The sequence below is a fragment of the Sturnus vulgaris genome, chromosome 18 (genome assembly GCF_052056855.1).
Source record: "Sturnus vulgaris isolate bStuVul1 chromosome 18, bStuVul1.hap1, whole genome shotgun sequence".
NCBI classification, from domain to species: domain Eukaryota; kingdom Metazoa; phylum Chordata; class Aves; order Passeriformes; family Sturnidae; genus Sturnus; species Sturnus vulgaris.
In genome coordinates, this window is record NC_142260.1 from 1079240 (window position 1) to 1099667 (window position 20428).

A 20428-nucleotide genomic window follows, 5' to 3' on the forward strand; every position below is an offset into this window, starting at 1 on the left:
TGAGGTTTCACTAAGACACAAATCATTACCTAGTCCTTGTGATTTCCACTGGTTGCTGTGTAGCACCACTGTCTTCTCCTTTTGTTTGCAGGGCCAGAGTCCAAGCATTTTATGAAGCTTTCAGTGTTTGAAATGTTTGAATTTAAACAGGAAAGAAAAACTACAATCCACCAGAAAAACCCCATCAACTCCCCCTCCCTCCCAAAACCCAAACAAAGAAGAGCAAGAGTAGAATTCATCTGCTCAAAGTCCTGTGTGTGTAAGAGACTTGTGCAATATTATCCAGAGAGATTTGCATGCAGCTCTCCAAAATAATTTCCCAGACTGAAATTTCCACAGTTCTGCCTTGACCCAGCAGTGCTGCAGCTCCTCAGCAGGGGCTGGCACACCATCCTGATGTGATGCAAGTGCAAGATTGACTTTGCTCTGTTGTAAATGTCGTTGCTGTTGACTTGCCCTTGAAAATGCCGTGGCTACTTTGTCGCTGTGTAATGAAGTATAAGTTATTGCAGGGGAGAGTATTTGCAATATGAAATGAGCCTCAGAGCAGTGCTGTGTGATCATCCTTTCCAGGTTGTGAAGACTGGACACAAAGTTCACAGCTTTGGAAAGAGGGATCAGGCGATCAGGAGGAATCCCAATGTTCCTGTGGTGGTCAGAGGCTGGCTGCACAAACAGGTATGCATGTGCTCACCTGTGTCACATATATATTCATATGTGCTCATATACTTCAGTGCAGTCATCAGGGAAGAGCCAGAAAACAGAAGCTCGAGTGTTGGTGGCACAGGGCAGAGTTGGGGACATCCATAATGAGGAATTCATGCTCAGCAAGTGGGAAAAACAAGGTTTACAAATGGGTTTGGTTCAGAAGAGGAAGCTGATAAATGGGCATCACCATCACAGCTCGGTGTTGAGGCTGTAACTTCGTTATCTAAGTCTGGTTATTTCCCCTGCTTTATCCTGCTGGCTTGTTGTCAGGCTGATCTTTGACTCCCTCAGAACACAGCCTGGGGTTGGCTCTGAAGGCTTTATTCGACCTCTTTGGTGATGCCCTTCCACCCTGATCAAAGGTTTAATTCCAGTTCCCTGTGCCTTCTTGTTCTCCAGAAGCAGGAGGGAGAAAATGATGGGAAATTACCCATTGCTGTCACAAAGAGCAGTGGCCAGCAAAGGCTGGATTATGGAATTTCATCCACTGAACAGAATTCTACAGCTGAACTCTTAAGCTGACAGAAACACATCTTTGAGTGTAATAAGTCAATAAAGCTGTTTGTTGTGTGAGAGTAATTGCCCTGCTGCTCGTTTGGAGCAGGATTGAGGGGTGGGCAGGAGAAGGAGAAATCTGAGGTTTGCAGTTATGGTTTTAAATGGACAGGGAAGTGAAAGAGCTGCCAGCTGTCTGCTCCCTCCTGGGGGGAGAGCTGGAATTCTGCTGTTTCTGCTCTCAGCTCTGTTGACATCCACTGCCCAAGGCCATTGGTTTTCAGGACAGTCAGAACTCAGACACAGTATGTGTTGCCAGCCTTGTAGCATGAAAATGGGAAGGGAAGAAAGTCCTTCCATACTTAATTTGATGGCAGAAAGGAGGAGGGGAATAGCTAGAGCAGTGCTCTATATCCTTATTTCCTTCTGTTCCCTAACCTTTGCTTGTAAGCCCCTAAAACCTGAAGGTGCCTTTTATGCTGCTGGTCTCATCAAAGCCTGCCCAAGCTGAAGAAGTTGGACTTGCCTAGGTTATAATCTGGCAATTTTAAAAGCTTCAGGAATTAAATTTCAATGCAAATATTACTCATTTTGATAAGGTTATATATATCTATATCTATATATATCTCCACAGGCACATTATATTATACTTCATTAAAATTTGCACATTATGCATCCTGTTTTATTTCCTACGGAATATTTGATTAAATTACATTTTAGGCGTGGGTAACATATGGTGATTGAATTATAGGATATCATTGCCTGAAATGTGAGGTTGTACCTCACAGCTGTGTAGTGATTTTCATTTTGATCTGCAGGCAGTCCTTGTTGGAGTTTGTGCCATCCAGAAACACACTTTGTTTCCTTCTTGCAGATATAATAAGCATTGGTTGTGTACAAGGTTAATCTGAATGCTGTTTGGGATGAGGGTTTAATTACTTAATGAAAATTAGCAGTTTGAATATTCTGCCCTCGTTATTTTATAGCTGGATATTTTGCCTCTTAGTGCACAATATTTTGCAAATATTGTTTTGCACTGAGCAGTCATATTTAGGTAAACTTCTCCCTGGACCAACACTGTGTTTGTTAACTTTCCCTCATTGAGGAGTGTGCCTCATTTCTTGCATTTCAGGACAGCTCTGGGATGCGATTATGGAAGAGAAGATGGTTTGTGCTCGCTGATTATTGTTTGTTTTACTACAAAGGTGAGTAGGTATTAGCTGTGTTAGTCTGAGCACTTCACCTGCACCCATCATGAATGCATGGCCTACCTGAACTCTGCAGATGGAGTTCGTTGCTCTGGGATGAACAGTGAAACAATTGCTTGGCCACACATCTTAAATGCACAGCAAATTCTAGGCCAGAGCAGGGGAAGCAAAGGATGCTGTGTGATATTTTTTTCACATAATTTATGCCTGGTGCATGCCACTGTTTATGTTTATGCAGAACATCTTGACTGGAAATAAATAAGATTTATCCCATCTCTGGTCTGTGTTCTGGTACCTACTTCCTTGCATTTGGACATCTGAGATTTTTGAGAATGACCTATGGCCAGATCAGGGCATTGGTTCAGTTTTAATCCTGGGAATGAAGTAAGAGTGAGAACTTCTGAATCCAGTAATTCTACCCAAAAAAATAGGTTAGACGTGATCTTAAACCAAACTAGGTATTACATAAGGTTATTTTCAAGTTTTGAATGCTTCATTTGCTACAGTATTTGAAAAGCATTCCAGAATATCAGACTTGGAATTCATATTTCTAGGTGCTGCATTTCTGCTGTTGATCACTTGGAGCCAGCAGTAAGAGAGGTTTCCTAATTACAGCAATTAGCCTCGATGTACAGTGCTAAATGGAAGGTCCATCGTGTTATGCAGCCTGTCACTGCTCATTTGGCACAATAAATTTTATTCTTCAAGTGTATTCTTCTGGCTGAAACTAAAAAGTGACATCCACCCCCCCCCCCCCGAAAAAAGAAATTTAAAAACTTCAATAAAAACTCCAATCTGGTTAAGAAAACAAACTCTGTTTTTCTTTAAAATCGTTTTTCTTTAAAACGAAACCATTTTCCTGCACGTATTATTGGTGTTGAGTCCTGAGTGAATTCATGGCCACAGGGACTCCAGGAAGGGCCATCCCAGAGCCTGGAGAGAGCTCAGGAGTGGAGTCAGCCCAGCTTGCCCAGGGTTGGATCAAGGCAGGCATTGAAAAGCTCCAGGGATGGAGATGGCTCAGCCTCCCCCTTGGCCTGTGCCCCTGCTGCTCTGTCCTTGGGGAAAGAATTCCCTCATATTCACTCTGCACCACTGGAGTTTGTGCTCAATGCCTGTTTTCTCTGTGTCCATAAAGGAGAATATATTCTCTGCCCACTGAACGGTGCAGGGAATTAAATCCTGGTTTTTTATTCCACAGACAGCAGAGAAGAGTCTGTTCTTGGGAGCATCCCACTGCCTAGCTATGTCATCTCTCCAGTTGGACCTGAAGACAAGATCAATCGAAAGTTTTCTTTTAAGGTACGTTTGTAAAACTTATCAGCTAATCGTGGTTTGTTTGCATTAGAAAAGAACTTCATCTGTGTTCCTCTTTTACTTGTTACTAGTTTTTTAAAGCAGCCAGGCTTGTTGGCTGCCTGTTCAAATGTGACATGGCACTTTTTTTTTTTTTTTTTTTTTTTTGCTTATGAATTGACATTGCTGTCTGTTACTTCCTAAGTGTCCTCAGAGCTTAATGAAGTGTTTCTGAGTAAAGAGCCTGTTTCTAAAATCAGAAATTAGTATTGACAAGTTGTTCCAGTACTGTTTGCAAACTGGAAGCAAAGTTGTCTTATTTACTTTGTAATAGAGTACTTGATCTCATAATGGACTGATGTCTCTTAGGTTTTGTGGGGTTTTTTTGTTGTTTTTTTTTTTTTTTTTTTAAAGAAAAAAATTGTCTCAAATCTCACAATTAGAAAATGACAGCACTTAGTCATCCTAAGCACTCTGGACTTTTTAAAGGAAAAAGTACTCTGGTTTGATATAGTTTGTGGGTGGTTTTGTGTTTTTTCTTTTTCTAAAAATAAATGTAATATTTTATTTTACAGTTCTAGTCTCTTTTTACGGTTTCTGGTCTTTGTCCTGTCTTTATTGTATAATTGTATATTTTACAGTTCTAGTCCTTGTTATAAAAGCCCAGATATGAAACAAAACATATACTTGATAGTGCAAAAACCTGACTCCAAATGATTGTCAAAACTGCAGCACTTGGGCAAAGTTCAGAAACTTCTGTGCCTGTGGCAGATTTAAATTCAGAGCAGAACTTGTTTTTCTGTCAAGCAAATTAGATGTATACTTCAAAAGCAGTTTACACATCAGGTTTTGACCAGGCATACTTTAGGAGATCCAGAAGGAATCTTTGTTTAAATATTTTCTGTGCTGAAATTATGAAGAACATCGAACTTTCTCTTGCATTTTGATTTTTTGAGGTGCCTTTTACTACTTTCAATTCTATGTTCAAGTGGGTAATGGTTTGAAATTTATTAAGCAAACATTAACTTGGGAAATGTGTTTAAAAAAGATCCAGCACACTTTGTGGAAATGTTTATTGTACTTTTTCAAATGCATTGAGCATGATTTATCAGCAAAAAGCTACAAAGAAATCTTTGTTTAAGAAAAACATTCCACCTCCAGTATTTACTGAGTGTGATTCATAGATCCCTCCTTTTCTAGAGCCTTTTCCTGGGAGGAAGCATGTACTGAAAGAGGGCAACTCAGTGCACTCTCCTAGGGTTCTCTGCTTTTTATTTTATTGGATTCAGATGGTGTTTACACATGCTCTTAGTAACCACTGGCCAAGTGGAGTGGAATCCATGGTTTGGTCATGGTTAAACCTTTCCAGAAGCAAATGCAGACTTCCCCTGTTCCTTTTAGGATATCATACCTGTATGAGCTCTACCAGCTATTTAATCTGAGCCTTTTTCTGAAAATACCATGAGCCAGTAACCTGAGACTTTCAACACAGGGTGATTACTAAAAGGTTGGTGTAGATAAAAGCAGGGTGTTGATAGCAAGAGAAAGTTGATTGTAGAAAACTCTGTAAAAAAAAAAAAATTAAAAAAAAAATCAACATTTCATGTATCAGTTTGCCAGGCCGGTTTTAACTCTGCTTTAGGTGTTTGATGATTGACTGCAGGCTGGATGCTGCTGGATGTGATTTTATTTAGACCCAACCCAAGGGCAGCAGGAGGATTTTGGGCACAGACCCTGTCCAGCACCCGTGTCCAGTGGCCACAGGGTCACCCACAGCCCTGCTGGCATCCATCACTCAGCAGCATCACCTTTATCTCCTCCCTTCAGAGCACCCCCAGCCCCAGAGGGACATCGTGTCTCACAGCCACAAATAGAACACACGGGCAGATTAAGCCCAAAATAAAGATAAGGTGGTTTTTTTTGTTTTTTTTTTTTTTTTTTTTTTTTTGCATTCAAGACCTGAGCCAGCAGGGCAATGTGCCGTGGTGCTTTTGACATTTGGCCTGCTCTGCATTGGGATTGTTGTAAATCTTCTGTTACAGCACAGGGAATGGCTCCCACTCGAAGGGGCAATGAGTTTGGAACAACAACAACAACAAAAAATTCAACTCTTTTGTTTGCAGTAGGAGGAAGGAAATTTGCTAAACAAATACATGGATGCTTTTTGCATATGATTTGGTTAGAATGAGGCTAAATACATTAAAATACATACACACTGGGGTCTGTGTTAAACCCTGCAAAGTGTTAAAATGTGTCTTGTAGGAGTTCTCACAATCCTTTTCCTTTCATCACCTTCTGAGGTCCAGCTGAAGTTTTTGTGTCTCTTTGGGTGTTTAACAATTACAGGCCTGCAGAACTGCATATAGGCTTTGGAAATGCAATAAACACCTACTTTGAAATATATCAGTATGTGCATTGAATTTTTTTTTTTTTTTTTTAGTTTAGAAACTCTGCTTTTAGGTCTCTATCTTGATACAGTTTTTGACTCTTGACAATTTTGTCACTTTATTTTTGCCAAGCAAAGTGCTGTGAGTAGCTGGAAGCTGTGAGTGAGCCTGGAACTTCAGGGTCCTTTCTGCAAATTTAATTCAGCAGCTTGCATCCTAAAGACATTTAGTTGATCTAATCGCTGCATTTTAAAATTATAATTTTTTTGTTGATGCCAACATGGGTGAGCACAAATTCAGTGATTTAGATTTTAATGTGAAAAGGCTTGCAGGACAGTAATACACAGCTGGAAATACTTCCTGTGGTTAACAGAGAAATGACTGTACTTTGGAGTAATAGAATAATTTTGGACATGGGTAGCAGCAGTTTATGGAGGTTCTTGTCATCACAGTCTCTTTAGAGGCTTTGTTGTCTTCAAACATGAAAATTATTTTTAATTGATCTTGCTAATGGAAGTATTTGTTCATTACTTAGACCCCTGAGACCAGGACAATTTTCCTGTCTGTTCCTTTGATCTCTCTGGTTTTCCTAATAAAAATTGACACAGTTTGTTCCTTTATGTTCTCAGTGTTGCACCCTTAGGCTCCCATATTGCTCTGGGTCTGGGGAGTCAGGTGAGGAAATGCCAAGGGCTGTGAATTTGAGAGATGCTGGTTTTGAATTTGGAAGAGGGGAGGGTTTGAGCTTCTAGAAATCCTCAAAAAGCTCAATATGATTTAAAGGTGAAATGTGAGTTAGGTTGTAGTGGGCTGTTGTTGAGTTTGTAGTAAAGGCTCAGAGTATTATTTCAGTTTTGGCTCAGAAAGGATTCATAAATATCAAAATTCAGGACAAGGAAGAATTTTCTGTATATTACAGCTTATTGACAGAACTAACTTGGAAAGATTACAGTTATTAGAAAACTGTTCCCTTAGTTATCCCTTTTTTCTGTGACTGGTGGCTTTTTGTCAGGTGTTTTGAACAAGTGGAGGTGAACATAACAGTTACTTTTAGTATTTTGTTAATTTTTTTGTTTGTTTTTTTTGTTTTGTTTTTTTTTTTTTTTTTTTTTTTTTTAAACATGAATCTTTTAATGGTTTTAACTTGTTTAATTTTTTTATCCTTGTCTTGTCCTGTTGATATCCTCTTGGGGTTTACTGTCCATTTCTCCTACTGTGCACTATGGGAGAGAGACTGCTTTTCTTCTCAATCTATCCACATTAAGGCATCTGAATGCATGAATAGGTACCAATATTATTTTTCCCTGTTGTGTGTATGGTGTACATGTGAGCATGTGCTGTGTTTTAGGCTTTTTAGTGTGCTGTAGCCATCCTAATAGCTTTGGCTTTAAAAAAAAATCCCAAACCCAAAAGGCCTGCTAGCTTCTGTCTGCCAGCAGGGACAGCTACAGGACATTGGTTTCCTTGCATATAAAACACACTACTAATAAATAACTGAAATAAATTTGGATTTTCCCCTTTAACCAGCGTTACATATTGTGAACTTCAGGATATTGTGTTTATTGATAGTTGCACACTGTCTCCACTGTCCCTTCTGAAGCTGGCAATGTTTATGGCTGTGAGAGCTGCAGTCTCTCAAGGCAGAGTGGTGCAGCAGAAATTGCATTTTGATACTGCAGAATGTTTTCACCTGCAGCCTCTTGGGCAGTGCTTGTAGCTGTGTTCAAAGACGAACCTAAAACACAAGTGGGTTGTGTTGATCAGGGCATGCAGGTTAATTAAGACAGCTTTTAAATCCATTTATTAGTGTGCTATGCAGTCTCTGCAGATAGTTACCCAAAATTCTGGGGGTTTTTTTAAGCAAGTATAAAACCAGTGAATGGTTGTGTCCTACTGAATCATCTGCTTTGCTGCAGGAATTGATTCACTTCTGAATTTTAACACCTTCTGTGGGATCAGCCCTGCTCTGTGAAGGAACTCTGTAGTCACAAGGTCTCACATTAAAGTCCCCATTTTCCTTTCTATCTGGAGCTGCCAGTTTTTGCTCTCTTCATACACTGGATGGTAGTTGTAAATTATAATGAATTAATGCTTCTAAATCGTATTTGCTTTGAGCATTCTTGAGTTCTGAAAACGGAGGAAAAAGGACAACCCCCAATAACAAAGAAAAACCAAAGAACTCACCCAGGCAAGCATGAATGAAGTTCTCTGATTTCTAAATATGTGCCTGATCAGAGCTATTGTTTAATATCTGTAAATCCTGTTTTCCTGTGTTTAGGTAGGCAGGAATGGTGGGAATTGAGAAGAAACCACCTTGTATTCCCTTTTCAGCCAGTGTTGTTGGGAAGTGGAGACTCTCCTGAGTCTTCACTTCTTTATGTAACATTTTCCTCCTCTTCCTTCCCCTCCTGCTCTTTACTCAGCTCGCTGTTCCACTTCAGGCTCCAGTTTTCACAACAAACTCAGGCTTGCTTGCACAGAAGGGAAAAGCCACATTTCACACCTTTGGGGGAGCAGCCTGCCATAGGAAGGGAGGAAAATTTGCACAGAACTTGCTCAGAAGCACTGCAATAGCAGGAACATCTTTGGCTCTATGGAGTTGTTGGTGCAAGTCTCTAAGGTCACGGTTATTTGGGAAATTCTAGATAAACAACTGAAGTTATAATGTTTAGGAAGGGCTGCACTGGATTAAATAGCCTGAGTTTTGTCAAAGCTGTTGTATTTCTGAAGCCATCTATAGTTGTCCCTTCAATATATATTTTTTTTAAATTTTGATTTAAGATGACGAGGGGAAGAGGATTTCATCAATATAAAAAGACCCATTTTTTAGGCGGGATTTGCAAAATACATTTACCCTTTACAAACAAATATAGCCAAATTAAAATTTTGATGTAATTATTTTTCTTTTTAAAAAACCGCATGTTAGCAGTATTTAATGCTATTAGTTTTTGTGTGTGATAGGAGACTTAGTTTTATACAAATAAATTTAGATTATTAATTTCATTTTAATATAATTACAAGAGCTTTCAAGGAGAGTATAGTATCTTCAGGTTTTTTTAGGAAAGTAAGGAGATTAATCTCTCCCTGCTAATAGGAAGTGTTGCAGGACTTAAATGATTTGGTAATATTTATACTATTGCTAATACAATGAGATTTGATTAAATTCAACTAGCCTAGAGTTACAAAGATACTCCATATTGAATCAATTTGAATATTGAATCTATTTATAGAGAAATTTCCCAGTACCTCTAGTTTGCAGTGGAATTTCATGGAGTATTTTAGTGTGCAGAGATAATGTTTTATGTGCTGTGATAATTCCACCAGAATTACTAACTTGTATCAGTAAGTCTTTGTGACTTTGCAGCTAATACGTGTTCAAGTGCATGCTTTAACCAAAAGATCTTAACATGAATTATAATTGATTCTTGAATTGCTGTTTAATTGCTTAAAGTGAAAGGTTTTTGTCTGTGTTTTGTCTTTATAAATTGCTTTATTAAATGAGTTGGGAAAATTGGCTTGCTGATGCACATCTCATTGAGAATTCCTTAAATTTGTTTAGTACAGGGGATTTCTTTAATTCGTGTACTACGGTATTTATGGCAAATGAAATGTATCAATTAAAAGAAAAGCTGAAATTTCCCACTGTCAATACCAGAAGCATACCGGCCTTTCAGCTTAATAGTCAGAAGCAGAAGAATTTCAGTAAAAAATTGGGGAGCCCTTTTGAGTTTACTGCAGCGACATCGCGCTAACCCACCCCAAATTCAACAACCCGCCCGGGGACCTGCAAAGCCGTTTCGAAATTAATTTTTTTGGGGGTGTTTTTTTGTTTTTTTTGGAGGGAAGAGGAGCTGCCTGACTTACTTTTTTTTTTTTTTTCTTTCTTCCTTGTGTTGTGCCAGGCTGTTCACACAGGCATGCGGGCCTATATTTACCAGAAGAATTGTGTGGTTGGCTCGCAGGCGGAGCACTCGGGGATGCGCACGTATTTCTTCAGCGCCGACACGCAGGAGGACATGAACGCCTGGCTCCGGGCCATGAACCAGGCTGCTCTCCTGCAGACACGCTCCTCACTCCAGAGGCAAGTCCCACTCAGGAGCTTGAGTGCAGCCAGGGAAAGGGGTTTTTGAAGCCTTTAAGTGAGGCAGAAATAAGATGCGCGGCTACGTGGTCGTGTTTCATGGCAGGAAGGAAGAGCCAAGTTTATTCACAAACACACTTGGTTTGATAGCAGGACTGCAACTCCCAGAGCAGAGAAAAGGTGATTGGTTCAGAGAGAAGACACCCCATGGCCAGGGCCTGGGCACACACCACAACAGGGCTTCTATCTTGGTATTAATTCCTTTTTATTTTGATCAAATTATCACCCTGGGAGAAATTCTCCCTGGCCTTGAGCTGGACCAGCTCATGGGCTGGGAACAGAGCTGAGAAGCTCCAGCCTGGAATATTTTTCAGGCTGTAATTTTCTTACTTTCTCAATATGTATCCCACACTTGAGCAGCAAAAAAAAATAAAATTTGTGGTTATGGTGCTGGATAGAGAGTGAGCAGTGACAGTGACACACTGTACTGGTTTCACCTAGGGAGGAAAAACTCATAGAAAAGTTCTGTCTATGAGAAGTTGATAGTGAGCAATTGAAGGCTGGCTTGGTTGTTAACAGCCTGAAAAACCAATTGGAAAAGGTTAGTTGGCTCTGTGAGCACACATTTTGAAGAAAGTTACCCAGAACTTGGCTCTCTTTTTTTTTTTTTTTCCAAGTGACAGGCCCTGGCCTGGCTCCACTGCAGGAGGACCAAGACTTTAAAAAAAAATTAAATTAAACCAAAGCACGCACACAGACCTCTTTAGAGAAAAGAAGGTGTTTATTGAGAGCACAATTCATATTTATAGCATCTTCTGCAGAGCTAAGACAGGACAGTAGTTTATTGGATAATTGGGGTAACACCTTTGGGATAGTACTTTAGTATGAGTCCCATGGTCAATACCAGGTGTTAATTTAATGTTGTTAATTCTGTTTTGTTTTGACTAAATGATTATCTTGGGAGAAAATCTCTTTACTGAAGTTGACACATGATCAGCTTGGGAACGGAGCTGAGAGAGCAGGAGAAGCTCCAGCCTGAGAAGGATTTTCCAGGCTGTAATTTTCCTAAATCTCTAACAGTGTGTCTACAAAAATTTAATGGATCTTAAGTAAATGACACCCATGGTGGTATCTGACACTGCTGGTCAGGTTCTAGCTTGAGAGCAGTGAGAAGCCATTACATTGTGAGAGAAAGAAAAAGTTGTTGAGAAGTTTTTTGTCATAAGGAGACGAAGAAAATTGCAAATGAACTATGTTATGTGTCAAAAGCAACATGAAACTTAGAATCCTAGAATCTTAGAATTTTATAGTGTGTCAAATTTTAATATCAAGATTTCTGATATTATTTAGGCAATAAGGTAAATAAGTAAACTACTGTGCTGTAGTGCAATTTTTGCAGAGCAATTTTTTCCTTAGGAATAGCTCCCCAATAGAAATTCCCTGGGCCTTAGTACTGACTTAAATGTAGATATTGCTTTGTCCTCTTGGCCAGAAGTGAGCAGTCCCTGAGGCATCTACAAAGATATGAAAGACTTTTTTCATATTTTGCCATGAGCAGTTGGCAGCTTAGTTTTGGTTTTTTGGCTTTCTGTGTTTCCTAGAATAGGAAGATTTTTTTATGTACAGCTTTCTTGTGCATAATATTATGTTGAGCACTTTTTTCATGCAATACTAGTATTTTCAGTCATGTTTACAGATGTGTATAAGTAATTTCTGCTTCCTTGACAGCACAGTAAAGGTAACTTTTGTCTAACTGGGATAACAACTGAGTTTTGCTGAGCATATTTATTTTAACGTGTCAAATTTATCACAGTCTGCAGACGGTGATTTTTGTGGGTATCCTTTGTAAAAGAGCACCGAGACCACACCGACTTTTCACAATTAAACAGTGTTCATTACTGCCACTCATTTTCTTTTCAGGGAAACGGAAAGAGTGGATCAGCAAGCTGTTCCCCAGGTCAATCATGTGGATGCCTGCAAAGACTGTGTGAAGGCAGAGATTACAGACACAAAGGAGAGTTATCAGAAATCAGCCGAAATGCTTGGACACGATAAGCGTGAAGAGATAAGAAGAGAAAAGGAGGAGGAGCAGCGTTACGTGCACAGAAAAGAAACTCTGGAAACCAAAAAGGGAAAGGCTAAGCACGCGTTAACAGAAGCTGATTCATTATTTCCAGATTTAACGAATTCATCTCGGTCCCAGGCAGCCGAGAAGAATGGGACCCTTCCTAGTTCATTAAGTGCCAGTGCTGGCCTGCTGCAGCAGAACGGGACTGGCTCCTATAAAAGAGGGTTTGTTCCCAGGACGAATCCAGATAAGCAGTTCCAAAGGAAAAGTAACATGGCTCAAGTGGAGCACTGGGTAAAAGTCCAGAAAGGAGACACAAAAAGGTTGGTGATGGGCCTGTCTTTAACTACATGGCCAAGTGGCATTGTCTTAAATTAAAGGAAAATATGTGTTAGTAATACCTTTGGTGCAAATCAGAACAATATCAATATGTAAGAAAACTTCCTTTGTCCTTCAGTGCAGAATGGTATTTTTTAGGCATTTATCTCCCGGAAAGCCAATATGGGATTGGCTAATCAAATCTCTTTAATGTTGTCCCAGTATTGCAAACAGAATAAATGAGATTAGCATGCCATTTTATTTTCCTTCATTTAATCACTGTGGATGCTTAAAGCTTCTTAAAATTTGCTTAAATTTTGAAGAGCCAGAAAGTGAAATGCAACCCTCAATTACCTCTAATTCATAAACAATCACACAATATAAATTACAGGTAATTGTTTGTTTTCCCCTTTAACAAGTAAGGAATGCTCATTACTTTCCTCTGTCTTCTGTTCCTGTTCCAAGCATCTGCTCACTCCTGTGTGTCAGATCACTGCTCTCACAGTCACAGCATTGAAAGGTCTCCATATATTCATTTAATTGATGAAGATGTCCTAGGGTGGTCTCCAGGATTCTCTTTTCCATTTTCTGTCCCTGAAAATTACATAAATAGCACCAGTAGGTGAAGTGCACACTGGGATGCTTTTGTAGCCTGAAAATCTCATAATTGTTTTGCTTTCAAAGTTAGATTAAGTACCAGTTGGAAAAATGAAGTGATGAATGTGTGCATCTGTTTCGAATGTCACCTTGTGTCAAGTAGCAGGAAAAACAGTTGGGCTTGATGCTACTTGTGAGGATTTTTCAAATATGCTTATTCTACTGAATTAGTGTTTTATAAATCTGCTCAAATCTAATTATAGTATAAACAAACAAGAGACACTGGCATGTCATTGGCTTTTAGAATGGAGAAAACATTTTGGGAGCTTTTAAAATGCTTTTTAAAGCTAACATTTGTCAATTTGGAGCCAGTAAGACGTTTAAGGCTTGCTAATTTTGTGTGGCAGTCCATTCTTCTACTCTTTTATCTTCGAAATTACCCTTGAAGAAGCTTTCTTACTTTTAGATATTATTTAATGTTCTTTTAGACTGCTAGAGTCAATTAACTTCCATATTTTTTGCTTGGCTATCAATCAGTACTTCCCAAAAGAATATGAGTTTAATGAAAAAAAAGCACTTGGTAAGTTCATATTACACGTGTCGATTTGCCTGAAATAATAAAGAAAATGTTTGAACTAATGAGCTAATGCTTAAAAAGCTTCTGTTGATGTTTTTTACCTCAGAAGTCCTGGCAGTGACAGGCTTGACTGATAGTTAAATAAGTATGTTTTTTTTTCCTTATTACTCCTTCCAGTAAATGAACTTTAGGGGCGTGTGTCAGGTGCAGAGTTCACGTAGTGTTATTGCAGGGGCCAGGCTTTGCTCTAAAAGGAACCTCAGCTGGAGCTGCTCAGTATTCAGTGAAAATACAGATAAATATATATGTATATCTATGGGTATCTATTTCTAGATATAGCTCTGTGTCTGCATATACTTATCTCTGAAAATGCCTATTTTGGCTCAGTTCACCTTGTTTTCTTTGCCTTTTCCTGACAAATGCCATTTTATTCTCTGCGTTCAGAATAAATTGCGTGTTACCTTCCCAAAGATTAATAGAGTCATCTTTTAAATGGCACCTCCTCTTAGGCTGCTGAGGTGCTGCAGTGTAGTTAAATGATGGATAGAAGTGCAGTGTTGGTTGTCAAATCCCTTCCTGATTGAACGGTGTAGAAATTTGAGCTGGAGATGATAATTTGATTGACATTCCGTTTTGATTTTAGTAAGTTAATTTTCTAAAGCTCCACGTTGATTGTTACTCCAGCTGAAATGTTGCAAACAGGGAACCTCTGAGGATTCAGAAGGCTGGATAATTCTAGAACCCAGAATGAGCAGAGTTTTATTTGTTTCCTGGCTCAGGTGTGTACAGATTCAATGCTTGCCAGCAAGTTTTTTATAACAAGAAAGAGAATTCTTTCAGCTAAAGGGATGCACACCAGTTACTGAAGCTGTTCGTGTGACTGTTTGTAGGAATGGCACCTTTTGTATGGATCTTTAGACCTTTCAGACAGGTGTTTTACTTGCAGTAAAGCACTCAGTTTGCTGAGCTGTAAATGTCAGCTGTCACTTTGGAGATCCCCCTCTCTCAGTGGCCTCTCAGTGTAGCCACAATCCCACTCTGTTCTCAGCAAATGGGAATACCTGCTTTGCTAAGGTTCCTGCCAGCCTTTCAGAGAGATCTCGACAACTGGAGGAAAGTTTGAAAGGAGGTTTTCAGGAGGATTTGGGTTTAAGTAATTAAAGGTCAAGTTCAGGACCTTCAAACAGCAGCTGTTCAGAAATTGTTCAGTTTTGATCTGGTTCCAGTGCCTGCATAAACTTTAGTGTATAATTATGAAGAATTTGGTATTTCTAACAGTTGACTTGCATTTTAGAAATATATAAATTCAATTAAGCTTAATATTTCCCCACTAGATGCAGTCATGTTGAGGTACTTCTTTCCTTGCAAGCAGTGTTAAAACCTTTCTTGTTATGCAGAACTTTCTGTTCCTTCCTGATTTGCTTAAGGAGGAAACATTACTTGTCTTTGTTAGCTTCTGTGCCTTCCCATCAATGGGCACAGTGTTTCTAATAGCAGTACTTGTTGTCTTTTGAACATCTATCTTCTCTTTTTACAATATCTTCTGTATGATTGCTTCCCATTGCAGACCCTGGATGATTTTCATGGCCAATAGCCATATAATATGACATCAGGCCTTTTATGCACTCTTTAATGTCTGCTTTCCTTTTTATATTCTCTATAGCTCATCATTCAAATGAGGGACATTCTCGAGAACAGCTGCTTTTGCTCTTAATCTCTGAGAGAGCAATAGTCCATAGTCTGTTGTGGACTAATTTGGGTCATTGTCCTTTACCTAGAAGTTGGTGTGTCATCTCGGAGCCTGTTTTTACATGATGCAAATTATCTCTAAGCATCTCAAACCTGGTGTGGTAGAGATGCCACCATCTTAAAGCCTGTCATCTCAGCTTGAGGTTTCTCCCTGCTTCAGATGCTGAGAAAACTCCATGTGCCTGTATGTAGGCAGTTGCCTCCAAAGTTCAGCTCTGAATGTGACTTCTCCTGTGCCATGTTACACACATTCAACTTTGTTCTCTTTTTATAGCAGGCTGAAGTATTGCATGAAACTGGCTCATATCAGCTGCTCCACATACTGCTTTCAAAATAGTTCTTTGAGTTCTTCTCAGAAAAATTAATTCTTTTCTAGAAGGAAGGCTTGATTCCCCTTTCCCCCAGCAAAACTCATGGGCCCTTTCTTTTCAGGTTGGTTTTGCTCCTAAAGCTGCCAGCCCTGGTGGCTTCATTGACTGCCACCAATTCCAGCTGATCTCAATAATTAATGTCCTTTTAATAATAAATGTCCCTTTAATAATAAACGCATTTTAATATCCAGTTAGAAAATAATCACTCACAGATGATTTGCAACATGCCATAGTTTGCCTGTGCCTTCTTGAGGTCTCCACTAAACTGGTGTATAGGAGTGGGTGAAGTCTCTTCTCTTTTTTTCCACAGAGAAATCACCAAAGCAATCTCCCCTAGCTTCATGCCTCCCTCAGATGTGCTTTTGAGGCATTATCTTCTGCAAGCAATCTCAGTCCTTCTTGCTATGTAGAGAAAATGCATTTCTACCACATGATTCTCATGTGGAAAAAAACTGGCAGCAAAGTACAGAACATTCCAAGTACACCTGATGTAGAATTAGAGAATTAAAAGAGGTTGCACGACCAGTGTGTGCTGATCTTTGAGTTGCCTGTGTTCATACTGCCTGCCTGCTTTAAGCTTCACTCTGAAATTCAAGGTAACATCAAGATTTTGTGGTATGAGAGAGCAGAGCTTTTCTGGATTTGTAATCCTGCAGGCAGTGCAGGGCAGTTATTCTGCTTGCTGCCATGAGGAATTGTGTATCCTCTATTTCAGGACAGTCCAGCAGTGCCAAATCCTGCAAGTACAAAGAGATGGTGGCAGCTACTGAGCAGCAGTTAGTGGTAGCAATGCTTTCCTCCTTGCTTCACTTATTCTTGGATGCTGAACAAAGATGTTCTTTTCCATCCTGGCCTTTCTTTCACGTGGAATTCCTGCATTTTCCAAACCATCAGATCTCCCTCTCATGCAGAGAGTGGAACTTATCGAGTGAAGTGATGAGAACATGCTCAGAGTTTCTCTGTGTGGTTTTTTGCTGGGTTGGTTTTTTTAATTTAATTTTTTTCTTTTTGTGTTGATGCTTTGTTAGCAAGCCTGGCATAATGGTTTCCTCTTTGGAGATTCTGAATCAATGGGAAAATGACTGCAAATATAAAAACCCCCAGATGTTTGACTGAGGAATCAGTAATCGGGAAGGCTCATGCATAAGCATGAGGCTACAGAAAGATTTTTAAAGCAGGAGAGGGAGCTAACTAGACTTTGTCAAAACTTTGGCCAGTTCTGTCCTAACTACCTACTAAAATATCTAGTTTGTAAAGTTTAAGTTCTTTATGGGTGCAGTACTAAAGCCAGATGTAATACCTCTTTTTATATCTGATTTGTAAATGGTCTTTGTTGTAAAAAGTCTCATGTTCTCAAATCAGAAGAACCAGTAGCATGAGGTGAAAGTAAATCATGCAGAGCTAGGGACTTTGAGCAGATTCTTACCATTTCTTTTTTGCGCCATTCACATGAACAAAACTTGATATATTGTGGGATTGGTGAGATTTCTTCTTGTTTTTAAAGATACTTGTATTGAACATGCATTTGTTTTCGTAAACTGCACCACCTAGTGGTGAGCACACTTTCTGTGAAAAGGAATATTTCTATTTACAGACTCACTTGATAAACACGACAATAATTCCTTTCTTCACGTTCTTGACTTTCTTTTTAGTCTAAGCACATAATGCTGCTCTTCCTTAAGTTTCTTCCTAGTAGTTCATCCCGGGTTAAACACTAAATTAAAATCCTGTATTTATAGTGTAGTGTTTGTGTGCAGGATAGGTGTCATTAATATTGCTTTGTCAATATTTCTGTAAATTCTTTTAGAATGTCTGTTCTTTGTCTTTTTAAGCTCCTATGTTTACTTCATTATTTATCAGCTGCTCCCACTCATCAGCGTGTGCTAAAGCTTACCCTTTTCTTTCTTTTTTTTTTTTTTTTTTTTTCCACAGCCTCGCTTCTGATCAGACTCTTACACGTCAGGGTCCCAATCCTCCTTTTCCTGAAAACTACCACACTTTGCCAAAGAATTCCAGGCAGCCTTCAGGGAGCTCACCCCCACCAAACCGCAATTTGCCCAGCGACTACAAATACGCACAGGATCGCGTCAGCCACTTGAAGATGTCCCAGGAGGAAAGGAAAGCAAATAAGGATGGAACTGTTTGGCAGCTCTATGAGTGGCAGCAGAGACAGCAGTTCAAACATGGCAGCCCCACAGCCCCACTTTATGTAGGTTCTTCAGACTTTATTGATCGTGCCAAGTCAAAAAGTTCATTAGATGTTCCACGGTCGATATCTGTTCCGCCCTCTCCGTCTGATATCCCCCCTCCTGGACCTCCAAAAAACTTCCTGCCACGGAGACCACACACTCCTGCAGAAAGGCTGACAGTGAAACCATCAGATGAGAGGCAGACTGTGGATGTTCCTTTGGCTGGGTCCCCCAGGAAGATACGGAATCGTGCTGTAAAGGTTTGTATCCGTTTAACCGATTACAAACCATTCTACGCGTGCTGTCATTAATGGGGAGTTTTAGTCGTGGTTCATTGCATATTTCCTGTATGAAAAAGATCAAGTATGTTGTAAAAGTTAATACAAGGGATGGTTTTCTCCTCAAACTCCTGCCACGCTGATCAGATTTATTAACTTTTGTTGGTTAGGAAAGGAAAATCGGTGGCACATCCCCGTAAGTTTGGAATACTTTTAATAAAAACCTGGAAGGCCTGTGCTTACATGTAAAGAGTATAGAGATGGTAGTATTTTAATATAGAGAGTATGAAGGCAAGAATATAAAACTCAGTAGGGATGGAGTCTTCCTTGATTATTTATTTTTGCTTGTAGCTTTGTGTTTGCCATGCCTGCTTTCTCTACATTGCTATTGTAGTTAGTCTTACAGCTGATTCTGTATTTAGTTATGGCAAACCCTGTATTATTATTAATACAATAAAATATATTGTTTTTTTTCATTTAATAGTTCAGGTCCATTTCAGAGTCTTCATCATCGGGCTAACCAAATTCAAATAGTGTTGGTCTGAAGCTTCAGCTTTCTGAATAGATTCAGTGTGGGGTTTTTTTTGTAGGGACTTTTGTACCTTTTTATCCAGAGGTGATAGAGGCTTTCCTATTCAGTACTCTAAATGCTCTCCCTGCCTAAGGAATTTGGGGAAATTCAGGCTGAATCAATGAAGGATTGGCTTGTCTTGGTAGATCTGGAATAATTGGTATTGAAAGCCTCTGTATTCACTTAGTTCTTCGACCTCATCAGTGGACTCAGATAGGGAAAATATTTGCAAAGAGAGGGACTTGTAAATCCAGATACCTATTGTGGGTTTAGGACCGTGACTTTAGGCTGCAGTTTCATGCACAGATTAGGTTTTTTTCCTAGTGTATATATGTGATGTAGCTGTAGCAATTGTACTAAAATTGGTAGTTTTATAATATTCTGTCAGAGAATGAAACAGTCTAGTGATTTACAGCATTGGAAATCAATATTTTTAACTCCTGATTATATTCTACCACCCATTGGTTTCTCCATATGTAAGTGTCTTTTCCTTTCCTGTGCAAGGAAACTGCAGAAATTTTAAGCTTTTTTTATGGCATCTTGGCTTTGCCAATATTGGGAAACACAGTTCCTCATCATTAAAACTTTTCTGTGGAACTTCTGTGAAAGTTTGTAGAGAAAAATGCTCATGTTTTTCTATGTAGGCCCACGGCATCATTCTACATTTAAATGTGTGTGTCTGCAGAAATCCACGCTCCCTCTACTGCTTTATTAAATTCCGTCTAGTTGCACTTCAAGAAAAACAAGGCAGGCGAGGCAAAACAAAACAGCATTCAGTGAAATTCAGAGACAGGAATAAAAATAAATAATGAGACATTTAGTCTGCCTTGAAGAAAGCCACAGAAGTTTGGCTTTAAGAGACAGAATGAGCGTGCAGTAGGCTTTCATATTGTCAGCAGGAAGGGGCAGATCAAGGATGATTATTAAAAAAACCCCCTTGGTATTGATGGAAGCCATTGCCACAAGGTGTCAGTCATGTCAGTAGCTTCGTGTTTCCTGGCTAAAAGAGAGCATTCACAGTTGTTGCTATGTGCAGAACAAGGCTGCTGTGAGGGGGCATCATCCAACCAAACCTTGTTCTGGGAGACATTGGATGAGGGGGGACTTGATGAACTTTTTTTTTTTAATTGCTGGCAGTTACATTGCACGTTGTGCTAAATCATCTCACACTGCCACAATCTGCTGCTGTGCCCTGTGGTCACTGCACTGCAAAGAGAGAGGAAGGACAGCAGCACCCACGGAGCTCTTTGGGGAAAAAAGGCCAATTTATTGTACAGCCAGCCCGGATTTAAAGTGTGTCAGTGCAGCCAGGACAGGACAGGAGCTCATGGGACAATTGGGAAAAACATCCTTGGGACAGCACCTCAGGATGTGTCCCACGGGAAAGACACCAGGGGTTAATGTTGGTGATGAATTCCACTCTGTTTGTCACCATGTTGTCACCCTGGGAGACTCCTCCCTAACTGAAGCTGCAGTCAGCTTGTCAGCCTGGGAATGGAGCTGAGAGTCAGGAGAAATCCAGGCCTGGAGAGAAT

General features: G+C 39.7%; 1 protein-coding gene across 18 annotated transcripts in view; it reads left to right on the forward strand.

Moving 5' to 3' along the window:
- The window catches only part of PLEKHA7 (pleckstrin homology domain containing A7), a 135224-nt gene that overhangs the window by 85673 nt on the left and 29123 nt on the right, over positions 1-20428 (forward strand). For 17 of the 18 annotated variants that reach the window (XM_088175642.1, XM_088175643.1, XM_088175644.1 and 14 more), the window contains 6 exons: positions 574-678; positions 2336-2408; positions 3613-3713; positions 9997-10175; positions 12096-12566; positions 17788-18304. In XM_088175642.1, the coding sequence (XP_088031768.1) occupies positions 574-678; positions 2336-2408; positions 3613-3713; positions 9997-10175; positions 12096-12566; positions 17788-18304 (1446 nt within the window). The remainder of the gene's footprint in view (positions 1-573; positions 679-2335; positions 2409-3612; positions 3714-9996; positions 10176-12095; positions 12567-17787; positions 18305-20428) is intronic. The other variant, XM_088175647.1, reaches the window with a different exon arrangement.